Genomic DNA, 14,680 nt, shown 5'->3' with positions numbered 1-14,680 from the left:
TTCAGAAAAAGGAAAAATACAATTAAATGGTTTTTTTAAAAACACCACCACCACCAAATGTTTGTATTTTTATTGAAGGACCCAAAATTTCCTGGACTGAGAGCCATGAGGCAATTTCAAGACTTTAAACAAATGAAAAATGGAATGAAATGCTGATTGTCCTAAACCACTGCAATGCAAATTATTCTAAATTTTATTCAGAGGGAAAGGGGAAACTCTCTCATCTACATGGTACCCTTTATGTAAATGGAACTTAGCAAAAAATGGAACGAACCAAAAAAAAAAAGTGCTAGAGGCACAAAATGAGCGAGAGCAACTATTTTAATTCCCCTTACAGCATATGTTATAATAGTAGATGTTTTTAGCAGTAGAAGCCTTGAATATCTAAACTTTTTTTTTCTTCAAGATTTTATTTTAAACTGTTAGACATGAAACAACATCGAAAAATATAATTGTACAAGCTGATAAAAACTTTACTGCTGTTTTGTATTCCTCAGTGGGTGCATTCTTTACTCCGCATCTGTGCCATTATCAGTGTCATTTCGGTGTGCATGAATACCCCAAAGACCTTTGAGCATTATCCTCCCCTTCAGTATGTGACATTTGCTCTTGATACGTTGCTGATGTTTCTCTACACGGCAGAGATGATAGCAAAAATGCACATCCGTGGCATAGTCAAGGTAAGTCATTTTTAATTGGTTTTTTTTTTTAACAGAAACCAAAAAAAGACATGCATATCTTTTATATTCAGATTCTGGACCCATTAACTGAATTAAACTTTGCTGTGCTCTAAATGAAATCTCCAAAACATGTTATGTTCCTCTTCTGAAGCTGTCTATCACACATATTACTCATTGTTCGGGACCATCTTATTGATTATGTTTACTTTTATTTTTCTCAAAAGACATTTCTTTCATTACATTGTTTAGCCTTGTTTTTATTTTTACATGAAGGAGCCTGTATGTGTGTGAACGGGTATATGAGCATCAAGTGTGGTCTTGCAAATGACCAGGCTTTTGATCCCCCAATTCTTCCTCACCACATCCAAAACACAAATTTAGCATGGGCTGTTTGCAGATCTTGAATATCAAGACGCCAATTTTTTGTGCTTTAGCTACTTTGTGACCAATAGCTGAGCATAATTGTCAGGCAGTCTGTGCTTTCCTGCTGTAATTCTAGACGGGCCTCAAATTGGGGGCCTTGTTCCTCTACCTTAAATTCTGCTGAGTCTTTTCCCTGAACAAACTTTCTTTTGTGTTTTTCCTACATTGAAAAGAAATTGGTGATACTCCACTCTAATCTGTTCCAGTCAGCTTTTTGTGAACAAATGTCCATGTCTGTTTAAAAAAAAAAAAAACACCAGTAGCTTGGAAATAAGTTATGCAATGAGGAATTATAAAACAAAACAAAACAAATAAATGCATTGAAACTCTTAAAAGTTTTACAGCCAGCATGGCAGCAGACATCCTTTCTTAGAAACTCTCATGATTTTATATGCTGACAAACCAGCAATGTTGCCTTCCAATCTCTTTTCCTCATCACATTACCATGTAGCTACAATGGCAGCCCTGAGCTAGGGGCAAGTCAAAAAGCCCCACCGGTGACAGCAGAGGGCATCTCTTGAATCACAAAGTAATGATTCATTATAGTTTTTGAGATGGCATTAGCTGAGCTGAAATGGATTTCCCTGTTAAGGATAAAATGGCACTGGTACAAATATAGATTGTAAATGCCCTACCTGTCATTTGATAAGGCAGGTGTGTTCATATTGTGCCAGAGTTTGGACTGCAGCAGAATCTGGAAGATCTCCATAACAGATGTCTTCAGATGCTATTTTGCATTATCTGTAATTGTAAAGATACAGCTACATAGTTGATTATAGCTGATGACACTGGAATCAATGTAAGCCTTGAAAGGTTTTAGATACAGCTATGAAAGTTAGAGAAGCCTTGTTAGACTTTAACATGGATAAATAATATTTTTTCCTTATCAAAGGTTTGTGTGCCTCGGATAAAGAAAATCTGTAAGATACCCTAAATTTTGCATCAGTAAAAGATTGATATTCTAACTTATGTAAATCATGTAGATTTCAGCCTTATTGTTTTCCTCAATGAGACAATACTTCTAGTCCTCTTGGGGTGGAATTCCATAAGTTGTGAGTGGTATGAAAACACATTGTGATTGTGATTGTGATTAACCTGTTGAATGAATTCATTGCAATTCAGTCAAATGAATTCATTGCTTAGTATTTGGAGTATGTTTTGAATCAACCATAAGGTTGTGTAACCTGATTTTTTAACATGACTTTTTCTTTTTGCTGTTGCTGCTGTCAAAAAACATTATTGATTTGTGCATTATTGATGCATTGGATTTTTTTACACAATTGCTGTCACAGGTTCTCAGCTGTTCCAAAAAATATAACCTATTGTAACTATGTCAGTTGGCTTAATCAAGATTACACAGCTATATATTAGGCATATCCTATTCTTATCCTATCACAATGAATCCGAATGCAGAAGCAGGCTTCTAGGGAGACAAGTGATGTAAATGTTAATGTGCATCTAAATCTATTGCTCAGTTGTGGTCTGCCATAAAGTTTGGATGCATATTGAAGCCTTTAGCTATGTACTGCTTGGAATCCCAAGCAATAATTCAGCTTTCAAATAAAACTGGATATAGCTATACATTAGCACAAAAGAGCAATGGGATAAAAATCTCAAGTATCTGGATATTGCTTCTTGTTATAAACATTGACATGCTTTTGTGGATCTCAAATAGGATCACTTTATAACAGTAACTTTCAACAGTCAGAGTTGTAATTCTTTGGCATTCTGAAGGACTTTCCCACCACTTACAGATGAAAGAAAAATGTGAAGCCAGGCCTTTATCTATGTTTCCTTATGTTTTCATTATGAGTACTGGTACCATTGTGTAAAAAAACTATGTTGCGATTAAAAATTATCCATTCAGTAGATAATACTTTTGTTTCTTTTTCTACTATTTGCTATTTTTCTCATTATATCTTTCATATAAAGACATACATGGGAGAAGAGAATGTATATGTTTTATAACTCTAACTTGCTGAAATACAGTAGTTGTGAGTCAATTTTTTTTTTTTAAAAAATAGAGTAAACTGGAGATAAATAAGAGCTTTAATAGGTAGGAGCTTCATCTCTAAGAACAAACATACTAAAACTGGAAAAAAGACTTGGCTATTTGAGCCTTTGCATTGCCAAGTTCTTCCCTGCAATATAAAAGAAATGAAGAGGCCCACTTAACTTATTGATGGACATTTAACAGTTATAATAAAAATAAACCAAGCCTTTCACAAAATTTATTGTGGAACTAAAAAGAGTAAAATCTAATATATAAACGCTACACTTTTATTTTTAAGGACATCCATTTGAGTTTGTCCTTGGAGTACCATTGAAAATAGCTCAGCAACATCTGTACATTATATATATAAATCAGTACATATATCTTCTTCCTTTATATTGACCTCCAGAGCATTCTTAGAATGGGTGTCTTCAAAGTATATTTTTAGGGTGTTCAGGGTTAAAATGGATAGCTTCTTTTCTCCCATGTGCAAAATGAATTTATTTCCCTTTTGCTTGAAAATGCTTCTTGTTTTCACTCACAGCTCTTCCTCCCACTTGTTAGATATGTTAGATTTTTTTTCAGTGCTGGTCTTTTCCTTCCCATCCTAAATAAACTGGCCAAAACGTGGTCAGAATTCAGCTAAGGAATTCATTTTCAAAGGAAAAGGATCCAGCACTGTCACAGTTGCCCTAGCCAGATTGGTTCATGATTGGAATTGCAGCCCAACATCTCCAGAAGGTGCCATGGGGGGAAAGATTGCAATTTGGTATACAGGGTGAAATGCATAAAATTAAAAGAATGAGAAGTCAAAAGAAATGATTGTGGGTTATTTTCAAAGGAGGCAAGGAAAACTTGATGTCTCTGTAATGTAGCTCACATGAACATTTTGAATTTTAGGGCATAAAGAGCCTGGACCTAATAAACCAGAGATTAAAGGTTTCTTAAACCTAGACCTGGATCCCTCAGACTTGGGATAGTTGAAGAAGCCATGAGAAGGAAGTGAGATGATTGGGGTGAGACCATTTAATGGAGGGGGACAGATTGTTAACTGTGCATATGGAAGCAGATATAACAAAGCATTCCCATTTCTAAACTAAGGTCCCCAACTCCCACCCTCACCTCCATTTGTAAAATCACCCATTGTCATTTGATAGCAAAATGGCAAGATTTCAGCATTCATTTTTCAGGTTATTTGAGTCTTGGGATGGGCTTATAGCTGAAAAGTCATTTTCATTTGCCTCCTACATATTTCTTCCCATTTCCACCCTTATATTGAAGGGAGGAAGAATCAACACAACTGTCACCAAAAACCATCCATTCTGCAGTCAGATTGCAGTTTCATAAATTCAGGGTGTTGGAGGGAGCTATAGGACACCCTGCTATAGAATGACACACTTGGCATTTAGTAGTCCTTCATCAATCAAGCCTTTAATATGTGCATTACCATTAGGACTTAACTGGTTCCTGGGCTATCCTGTAATCACTAGGGCAATAAGAACTCGGAGCTTATTTGCAGGTTGGTCTGATTGTGTGGGATAACTTCATTTTGCTGTAGAAAAATAGACAACCTGATCTAAATTCAGACATACAGAGAGGAAAGGGTAGGGCGATAGAATTCTCTTTGCTTTACAGGAAAACCCTGGCAAACACACAGGCCTTTATGTTTTCAACATCTGTATTGCATTTTCAGATTTAGGCAAGTTGCCTGAGGCTGCCTGAGGATAAAAATGGGAAAGTCAGGACAGGCAAGAGGGGCAATCCCATGAATATTCTTCCTTTGCAGGAAACAAACAAACAAAGAAATGCATCCATTTTTATAGGAGTATATGCAGACACTTGAATCCTCGGTGGATTCCAGGAATCACATAGCAAAGACTAACTGGTAAGAGTGTTAATAAATTTGGACAGCTTCTGTTCCTATAGTTAGTGTTGGCAGTTCTGTTCTGACTCAGAGGCCTGACAGCTCTTCCAGTTGAGTCTATTTCTATTTCCCCGCCCCTTTCTTCTCTGTTTTATTCCAATTCCACTTGCAAAAATGGCCTCTCCAGAGATTCCCTTTCCAAAGTTTGCTGCTTCCCTAATGCTTATTTTCCCCAGCTACATAGGTAATAAGGAAGGCCAAGATGTCAAAGACTATATGAAATCATTGCAGAGACAGGAAAGAAAAAGATGAATCAATCTTAAAATAACATTAAATTTGGCCATAAGTAGCTAAATATTAAGAAATAAAGAGTCCTAAACACTTCACAACCTGGAAATATTATTTCTTCCTTTGCTATTCCCAAGGGAAGATTATTCAGTTTAACCATCTGTTAAAAACAAATTCTTTCAGAATAAGAACATACTTTTCCTCCCACTGGCTTATTTGCTTAAAGATGCCATCATGGTTGTTGGTTCAACTGCAGCATTGTCTCTTTTCTATTTCTTTCCATTTAAGAAAAAGAGGGTGATATTTAATAAATAAAAGAAGGCATGCATATAAATGGTTGCAGAAAAATACAATTTGGTCAAACTTTGATTTGCAGAAATATAAGGTTTTTTTCTGTGCCTGTTTAAAAATAATACCCTGTAAATTGTAAAGGCATGATATACAGTAGCTGGTATGTTGTTTGTATTACTGATCCATTAATCGGATTAATTAGTTATGTACTTACATACTTATGTAACTTTTTACCAGGTATAAAGAACTCTAATTTAGAATATACACTATAAAAATCAACAGTCCAAAACAAATAGTAATCATAATATAATTTCAATCTAATCTAACAAATCCAGTTAAGATTAACTCTCTCCAGAGTTGTACGTTTCTGAATTATCAGCCATTCTGTCTTGCTACAGATGAGACTGAGCATGTTACTCCCCATCCAAGTGCTCCAGTGAAGGTTTCCATCCCAGACTCTCTGGGGTAGATATGTATAATTGAGTATCATCTGCTATCATCCTTATCCACTTAGCTCTCAGAGTGGTATTTTTCTTCCTTTGTATTACTTTATTAAAATCTTAATACATTATATTGTTTTAAGTACAGTTATATTTGTACAGTATTAATTAAAGTTATTAACATTCTATCATGCAGATAATTTGGAATATTGGCAATAAGAAAGAGAAAGGTATGAATTATAATCCTTAGCAAAGGAAACTTTAAAGTTTAAGGATTTGGTAATTTTCTTTTTTGAATGAGAAGCAAAAGAGTGATTATCACTTTGATTTTGGAAAGTTACAAATGGACCCAGGGCCCAGATAGATTTGAAATAAGGTTTTTGAACGAATGATATGCTTTTATTTTGAATTCTCTTAAAAACACACATTAGGATAGATGTGGGCGTTTTATGGTCCACAGGCCATTTCTCACCTATGGTGGTCCCAATCTGTACCATAGCATTGGCAGTAACAGTGGTGGGCATTGGCGGGAGTGGAGCATCTATAGTAGGGACGGGTGGCAGCAGCGGAGGGCAAGGCATTGGTGCGGCAGTGGGAGGCAGTGGGAGGCGGCATCAGCAGCAGTTCTCCACAAAAATCCCAGTTTCTCATGGCCCCTTCAAAAAATTAATTGCCCACCCCGGCATTCAGATGAGACTTTGAAAGTTGGACATTAGAGGGAACCAGATGGAACCTTAAATCTCTGAAGTATTTTATCAGAAGGGGCATAGAAAAAAAAAAGAAAAGAAATCAAGTTCTAGAACATAATTTGAAGAGAATCCTGCAAAGTTCAAAGTTATTAGAAGTAAAAAAAGAAGGAATGTAAAGTTACTTTGTTTGATTAGAGTTACAATAGATACATTGTTAATGGACTATCAGGACTAAAATTATGAGAGTTTTAAGGATTTGTTTATATATATGATGGATTGGATATGGGAAGAAGAGATCGCTCATTGTATATTTAACAGAAGACAATAAGTTACTGATATTGTTTATATTTGTTGTGTTAAAGGGAGAAATCATTTTTTATATATTTCTTTTCTTTTTGTTTATTGTATTAGTTTTTCTTACTATTTTTTCTTTACTGCACATTCTATTTTTTCTTTTCAGTCTTTCATTCTTTTTAATTTGTATTAGTTTTTTTCTTTGAATTGTATTTTTTACAATACTACTAGCATTGCTTCAGGCATCTCTTCAGTTGCTTTATCTCCCAAGGAGATTTCAACCACTTTTCTTGGTCTCATAGCTTAGTCACTACATGAAACCTGTTTGGTCTGATCTCTCCATCTCACTCCCCCACACTGTCTTTGTCCACTAGGACTCAGGAATACATGCTAGGATCCTACTGTCTATCATTAAGTTGTAAGTGAGGTTGGCTTTACATTATTACAGACAGACCTGGAGTTCAGTAGTATCAGCCAGAGCCCAACAATTCCAGTGATGTGGGTCCCTGGTTCTTGAATTTGAGTTCTAGCGGGCAGAACAAGATATTGGCTGCAAATTTCCAATCATGGTTCCCCGACTGTGGTCTAACTCCTGACCCTAGTCTCCCACTATATTTCTGTAAACCCATTACTAATGTCATTCTTTTCATTCTATTAACTCTCACCCCCTTTTGTATATTTTACTCAACCGTTCTACATCTACCCTCCTGATCTCCAGCCAGAACAAACCTCTTCAGCCACTCAGGAGGACCTGTAACAGATACCCCTGACTCATACACAATCCTTCTTTATATAATCATTGCCTTCTGATATCAGCCCCCTCTGTTACAGCCTCTATACCAACTATCACTTCTTCTTGGACCCCCAAAAGATTATTTCAGCTCACCTGGGTGCATATCAATGAAGGAGGTTCCGGCCATCTGTCACTACTGGAGCCACTTTCTACAGTAGATTTTTCTAACCCAGGGGTCTCCAATCTTGGCAACTTTAAGACTTGTGGACTTCAACTCCAAGAATTCTGGGACTTGACATCCACAAGTCTTTAAGTTGCCAAGGTTGGAGACCCCTGCTCTAACCCTATGCTCCACCACAATCTCTTGTCTGCTGCAAGATTAATCTTTCTGCTTGCTATTCCAGTGTCTCCAAGCACAGGATTGAGAAGCTTGTTTTTCCAGCGGGAAAATAAAAGTGTTGTCCTGTTGTGATTTCCAGGCATCATGGCTATTGTAGTTCTGTAACATCTGGAGGATCACATGTTCTCATCCCTGAATTAGACTTAGGGAGTAACTTTCCTTGAACCCTGAAATTCTAAGTGGAAAATTTTGTAGGTCCTCCAAAACTTTGCACTCTAAAAGTCGATTGTGCAGTCAGTAGCATTTTAGAACTCAACTGCATCTTTCGTAATGGCTGTCTTTCTGTTTGAAAGATATTTAAAGGGAACAGTTTAAATAATATAAAAATATAATTGTTTGCAACTGACAAGTTGTAGTTAATGTCTGTGTGTCCATTGATAGCTGATTTGTCAGAGTGCTAGGCTTCTAGAAATAGAATGGGATGTTTAGGCACTGTCCCTTGGCCACACCCCCTTTGCCCCCAGTCACCCGCCTCAGCCATTTTACAGCCAACTTTCCTTCTTTGCTGGCCCTTCCCTGGCCATTCTCCATGGCCAGTAGGCCCCTGGCCCTCCAGCTCTGGCCGTTCATCGCTGTTCATTCGCCCAAACACTGTTTGACCTTGGCCTTTGACTGCATAGGAAAAATCCCCAGCCAATCAGGTGGTGGGTGGTAGTGACAGCGCTAAGGGTTGACTGAGGGGGAGGGGGGCAACATGCAATATGATTGGTGGCAGGCTGAGGGAGAAAGCAAGAGCTGTGGTGGTGCACAGCTGGCGTTGGGGTGCGAATAGTGACAGCATGCATCTGGTAGTTTTGCAGGGGGAAGGGTGCTGGCATGCAGCTCCTGGTGTTGCAGGATCAGGTGTGGATTCTCATTTTGACCACCCCACATACTATTGTCTCTGTGCCTGGACTCCAACTTGCTGCCCAATGGGCAGTTTGATTGCTCCCCCCCACCCTGCACCTGATCCTGGCAGCCTGACACCAAATGGGCAGTTTGGCCGCACTCTCACCAGTTCCATCACCTTTCCCCTCCCTGCAATGCCAGCAGCTGCACGCCATCATCCTTCCCCTCCCTGCAACGCCAGCAACCATGCCCCGTCACCCTTTCCCCTCCGTAATGCCAGCAGCTGCGCCCCACTGCATCTCTTGTTCTCTTCCCCAGCCTGCCACCGATCATATTGCATGCTGCTCCCCCACAGCCCCCTCAGTCATTTCCACCATTGCTGCTGCCTACCATCTGATTGGCTTGGAGCTATTTGTCCCATGCAGCCAAAGGGCCAGATTAAATGATATCTGGGCAAATGGGCAGGGACAAAGGGCCAGGGTGGAGGCCAGGGGCCCATTGGCCATGGAGAATGGCAGGGGAGGGCCAGCAGAGGAGGAAATGTGGCTGTAAATTGTCTGAGGCAGGTGGCTGGGGGTGAAGGTGGCATGGCCAAGGGTCGGTAGCTAAATATCCTAGACCCTCAAGGCTTCGTCTTGGATGGTCGCATTTTCTGAATTGAAACTATGGTTAAATCTGTGAAATTAAAAGAATTTTCATCATGTCTTCTGACTAGCTAGTTGGTGTTTGTGGATATGTTCTGCCAGTCTTCTGCCTGTTTGTCCTACATAGTGGTTGTTGCAGTCCTTACATTGTATGTTGTAGATGACTCCTGTTTTTTCTTCTGGGGTTGTTGGGTCTTTTGGTTTGCTTAGGATGTTATGAAGGACAAATCAGCCATCAACAGATACATAGATACAACATCTATAGACTATCACCCATCCCCAAAAGGAACAAAAAGACCCAAGCACCTCTCCATCAGCAATCAGCACCTAGATCAACATAGATTAACTCCAAGGTTAACATCAAACCAACACTGACAGGCAAACCGTGGTGGCTCAGGCTGTAGAAGCCTGTTATTAAAAAACAGCAGCCTGCAATTACTGCAGGTTCAAGCCCCACCAGGCCCAAGGTTGACTCAGCCTTCCATCCTTTATAAGGTAGGTAAAATGAGGACCCAGATTGTTGGGGGGGCAATAAGTTGACTTTGTAAATATACAAATAGAATGAGACTATTGCCTTACACACTGTAAGCCGCCCTGAGTCTTCGGAGAAGGGCGGGATATAAATGTAAATTAAAAAAAAACACCACTATATGTAAACTGACAGCAAACTGCACTCCTTACTAGCACTGATGATATAACCTAGTCTGGGTAATGAAACATGTGCAAGAAAACAAGCAAGCTGAGGGAGCACCAAGGACCCCTCACTGCAATTGGTATTCTATACCTTCTTCCTGATGTGCATTTAATTTTATGGATGAAGAAAGTTGGATCTTTCAGAAGGTTTTTTTTTTTTTGGTAGGAGAGATATTAATATAGTGGTTTCCAACCTTTTAGGCACTGGGGACTGCTCCCGTGGAGAAAGTTTTTTCCACGGACCAGAGGAGGCATGATTTTGCATGCTGCCTGCATCCCACCAAAGGGGCTTCGCTTGTTTGCATGGTCTGGTTGCTGGCATGCCGTGGCCGGGTGTAGAGATGAAAGTGGACTTTAGGTGGAGCCCTTCTATTCTACCAACTTTTACTATATTAGACAACACAGCATCAACAGTAGAGTCCTTCAAGTTTTTGAGTTCTATAATTTCCCAGGATTTGAAATGAACATCTAACATTAGAAGCATCATTAAAAGGCACCACAAAGAATATTTTTCCTGCATCAACTCAGACAGTTCAGACTGTCCAATGCAGTTCTGTGGAAGAATTATTGAGACTGACTGATGCAATTCTACAGAAGAATTATTGAGGCTGTGATTTGTTCTTCTATATCTGTCTGATTTGATACAGCAACCAAACAAGACAGATACAGACTTGTCAGCTGTAGAGACAGCTACAGATATTTAGGTCTGCAGAAAAAAAAACTACTGCAACAAGCCTGCCTTCCATTGAGGACCTGTATGCTGCACAGAGCAGAAAGAGGACTGAGAAAATATCTGCAGACCCCTCACATACTGGACATAAACTGTTTCAGCTCCTCCCCTCGGGATGCGGCTATAGGGCACTGCATGCCAAAATAACTAGACACCATTTTTTTCCCCTTGTGCCCTCACTCTGCTGAATACTTAATTTCCACAGTTCTATCTTATGTCTACGTATATTACCCATGTATCGGTAGTATGGCTACATCACTTTTAATCTTCTCATCTGTTCCACTACCTTCTGTATTGATACTTGTATCATTATTATGACTATTATCTGTGTTATGATTATTATTACTTTGTTGTTTTGCATATACACTAAGCAGGTATGCACTGAAATTAAATTCCTCAATCACACTTGGCCAATAAAGAATCCTGTCCCTGTCCTATGGAAGGAAGTAGAATGCCTTCTTATAATTGATACAAGATACGTTCAAGTTAGTATTCCTTATTATTACTTTCTTAGAATAAATCTCTGTAATTGTCTCTAATTCCAAATGCAATGGATCTCTTACTCAGTTATCTGCACTGGACAGGGAACCGGGTCCCCCATTTTGGGGGTTATAGAGGTAAATTTCAGAATGAATTGCCCATCCAACATTGGTACACTTAACCCTGCTAGTACCCTTGGCATCATTCACAGAAAGTGCTCACAGAATAAAATTTAGGACAGCTGTAGAATATTATTGTCTTACTGTCTGCCTTTGAAGGACAATGTCTATTTACACTAATTTATTCTATTTGCTCTCAGCTGGCTGTTTATAGTCCCTGGCTTGACTACTTCAAAAATCCCTAGCCGAATCATCTAATTAGTTTGATGTGGAGGTAGCTTTGTATTTAGCTGCAAGGGAATTTGGGGTTATTCCGATCAAAAGCTTGAATGGTAATTTCAGAATGATTGACAGCCTCATGCTGTGATGTCTTTCACAGCAAATATGATTTTGATCTTAGTCAAACAACATGCTTAGCCTACAGATCTTAATTTCCTGCCCCTTCTTTCTGATTAATTATTTTAGCACATGCTTTTTCCATTCCTTTTGTCTTCCCTTGTTTTACTAATCCCACATCTCTGCAATGGATTAGAACATTTTTGCTGATTACTGGGGTTATAACAGCATGAGACTCTATGTTGTAGGTGTAAAATGCCTGAATTTTACACAGTTGTGCCAGTTGCAAAAACTCACTGTACTCCATAGAAGTGCCTTTATTCAGTAGCTCATATTGTTCCTTTTGTGACATTCAGGAAAAAATATGTGTTTTGTGAGCCTTTCTAATCAATGTATGACCTAGTTTAGTTTAGGGAGTCTGTGTTTTTTTTCTTTCTGATTCACAGTCCTTTGAACAAAGAGAAGTCTTTTTAATATGATTTTCATTTCTCTTTACAGTAGACAAGAAACATTAATTTGTTAGAATGCAGAATCGCTTGTACTATACTGGTGCTTTGAATTACACACATCTTCATGTGTGAGGTGGATAATCATGTTTGTATGTACAGCTAGTCTTCAAGGTAAAACAGGCCATTTAACAACCATTTGAAGTTACAGCACACACACACCTGCAGTAACACCCCAGTCATTCGCACTTTTAACTGACTACGGAGATACTACAGCACACCCACCCACCTATTTACTCCCCGTTCTGCCCCACCAGTCCCCAAAGCACTGGGCCTGCTTTGCCACCCTACCAGGTTCCACACATTCCTCCCCACTCTTGTCCATCGGTCACTTACTTACCTTTTGAAGATATCTAGAGCTCAGGAAGTAGGGAAGGACATTTCCTTGTTGGGATGTTGCTGACCACATGGCACTGCAGGCTTTGCTTTCCTTGTTATGCTTTGATCCCCCCAGCACCAGCAGTGCTAGATTTACAATAGCTCTGGGGAAGTAAACCACAACAAGGAAAACAAAACCGGTAGCGTTTCTCCTCCTTGATAGTGCCACATGACCCAGCAGTGGAGCAGCCTTTACTCCAACTTCATTAGCTCTGGATGTTTTTGAAAGGTAAGTGCGATTGTTACGGGGTGGGGTAGGTAGGAGGCCCATAGTGCTGTGGGGAACCCAAGGGGCAGAAAGCAGAGCATGGGATATCTCAGAGGGTGGGGAGAGGCTTTAGGACACCCAGTTTGGGTGGTCTCCTCCATTCCTGAGACACCCCGTGCTCTTCTTAATGACCTATGCATTCATTTAATGAATGCATTATGCCAGGGGTGTCAAACTGGATTTCTTTGAGGGCCTAATCAGCATTGTAGTTCTCCATAGTCTGGCCAGGGGAGGAAGATGGGACGGACACTTCTTGCAGCACTCTGCTGGCCAAAACAAAATGTGGGGGACCACGTGCAGTCCCCCCCATGTCCCGTTTTCAGCCTGGATGACCACCTGCAGCACTTTGTCAGCCAAAACTGGGTGAGGCCTGTTTCGGCTGCCAGAGGCTCTGCAGGCTAGTCCTTCGCTCTTTCCAGGCTGGCCCTGTGGGCCAGATTTAAGCATCCTGCGGGCCTGATCCAGCCCGTGGGCCTTGAGTTTGACACCCCTGCATAGGCAAAGCAGGGATGGGGAGGTCATTAATAGTAGAGTTCATGTAACATAGACCTCGACTTCTGACAGTAATTGGCAGGCTCCATAACTGTCGTAAGTCTAGGACTATCCTTATACTAGGACTATCCTCAAGAATCAAACTATTCTTGATTACTTTTAGGGTAATTATATGAGGGAGAGGTATTTTGTTGGTGGTGAGGATTGTGAAAGATGTAGTCCTCTTGCCCATCCTGATTAATAGACTGAAACAACAGAAATATAGACTATAGATTATATAGATTATAGCGTATAGGCATAGATATAGATTATAAGCATAGGTATATTAGTATAACATTTTAAAGTAGATCTATTTTTTCCTTTGAGCTAAACAAGGGGTGTCAAACTCATGTCGTCACAGTGGCATCATGTGACTTATCGGGACATTTTCCCCCCTTCGCTAAACCGGGCATGGGGATGACCAGCATGTGACGCATCCGGTCCATAGGCCACGAGTTTGACAGCCCTGAGCTAAACCCTTAAGAATTATAAACCAAAATGTATTATACTTTGAAATATCCTTTTAATATTTTCTATAGTACAATGTCTTCCACCACATGCTTAACACTCATTCCCATTTACACCAGAAGAAGTGCAGAGGGGCCTGGATTCTCTACAAAATGGTAACACTGATGCTGGCACTCTTTGCGCAACAGCCTTGCCTTTGGTTTATTTCACAGCTGAATATTGTGCCAGTGTGTGGCTTAACAGCCCCCACATCCAAATGGTTAACGTCCAACTCTGCCAGACAATGCATATCATCCCTGACACATTGCATCCCGCTCCTGTGCACTAGTTACCAGTACTTAGCAATATCTATTTATCAAATCCTGTTCCTGTCAAGAGTGACGTTCCTCAAGGCAGCGTTCTTGGACCAACACTCTTCATACTATACATAAATGATCTTTGTGACCATATCTCAAGTAATTGTGTTCTCTTTGCTGACGATGTCAAACTATTTAACACCACCAACAATTCATCTACCATTCAAAAAGACCTTGATCTTCTAACTGCTTGGTCTAAAACTTGGCAACTCCAAATCTCAACCAGCAAATCCTCAGTCTTACATATT

At 39.7% G+C, this 14,680-nt stretch overlaps 1 protein-coding gene across 1 annotated transcript in view; it reads left to right on the top strand.

Annotated features, from left to right (window-relative positions):
• Nucleotides 1-14,680, top strand: part of NALCN (sodium leak channel, non-selective) — a 463,243-nt gene that overhangs the window by 231,927 nt on the left and 216,636 nt on the right. The window contains exon 3 of the mRNA XM_058184759.1: nucleotides 498-680. Within this exon, the coding sequence (XP_058040742.1) occupies nucleotides 498-680 (183 nt within the window). The remainder of the gene's footprint in view (nucleotides 1-497; nucleotides 681-14,680) is intronic.

The sequence above is a fragment of the Ahaetulla prasina genome, chromosome 5 (genome assembly GCF_028640845.1).
Source record: "Ahaetulla prasina isolate Xishuangbanna chromosome 5, ASM2864084v1, whole genome shotgun sequence".
Lineage (NCBI taxonomy): Eukaryota > Metazoa > Chordata > Lepidosauria > Squamata > Colubridae > Ahaetulla > Ahaetulla prasina.
Note: the sequence above shows the minus strand (reverse complement) of the source record. Positions and strands in the feature narration are given on the sequence as shown.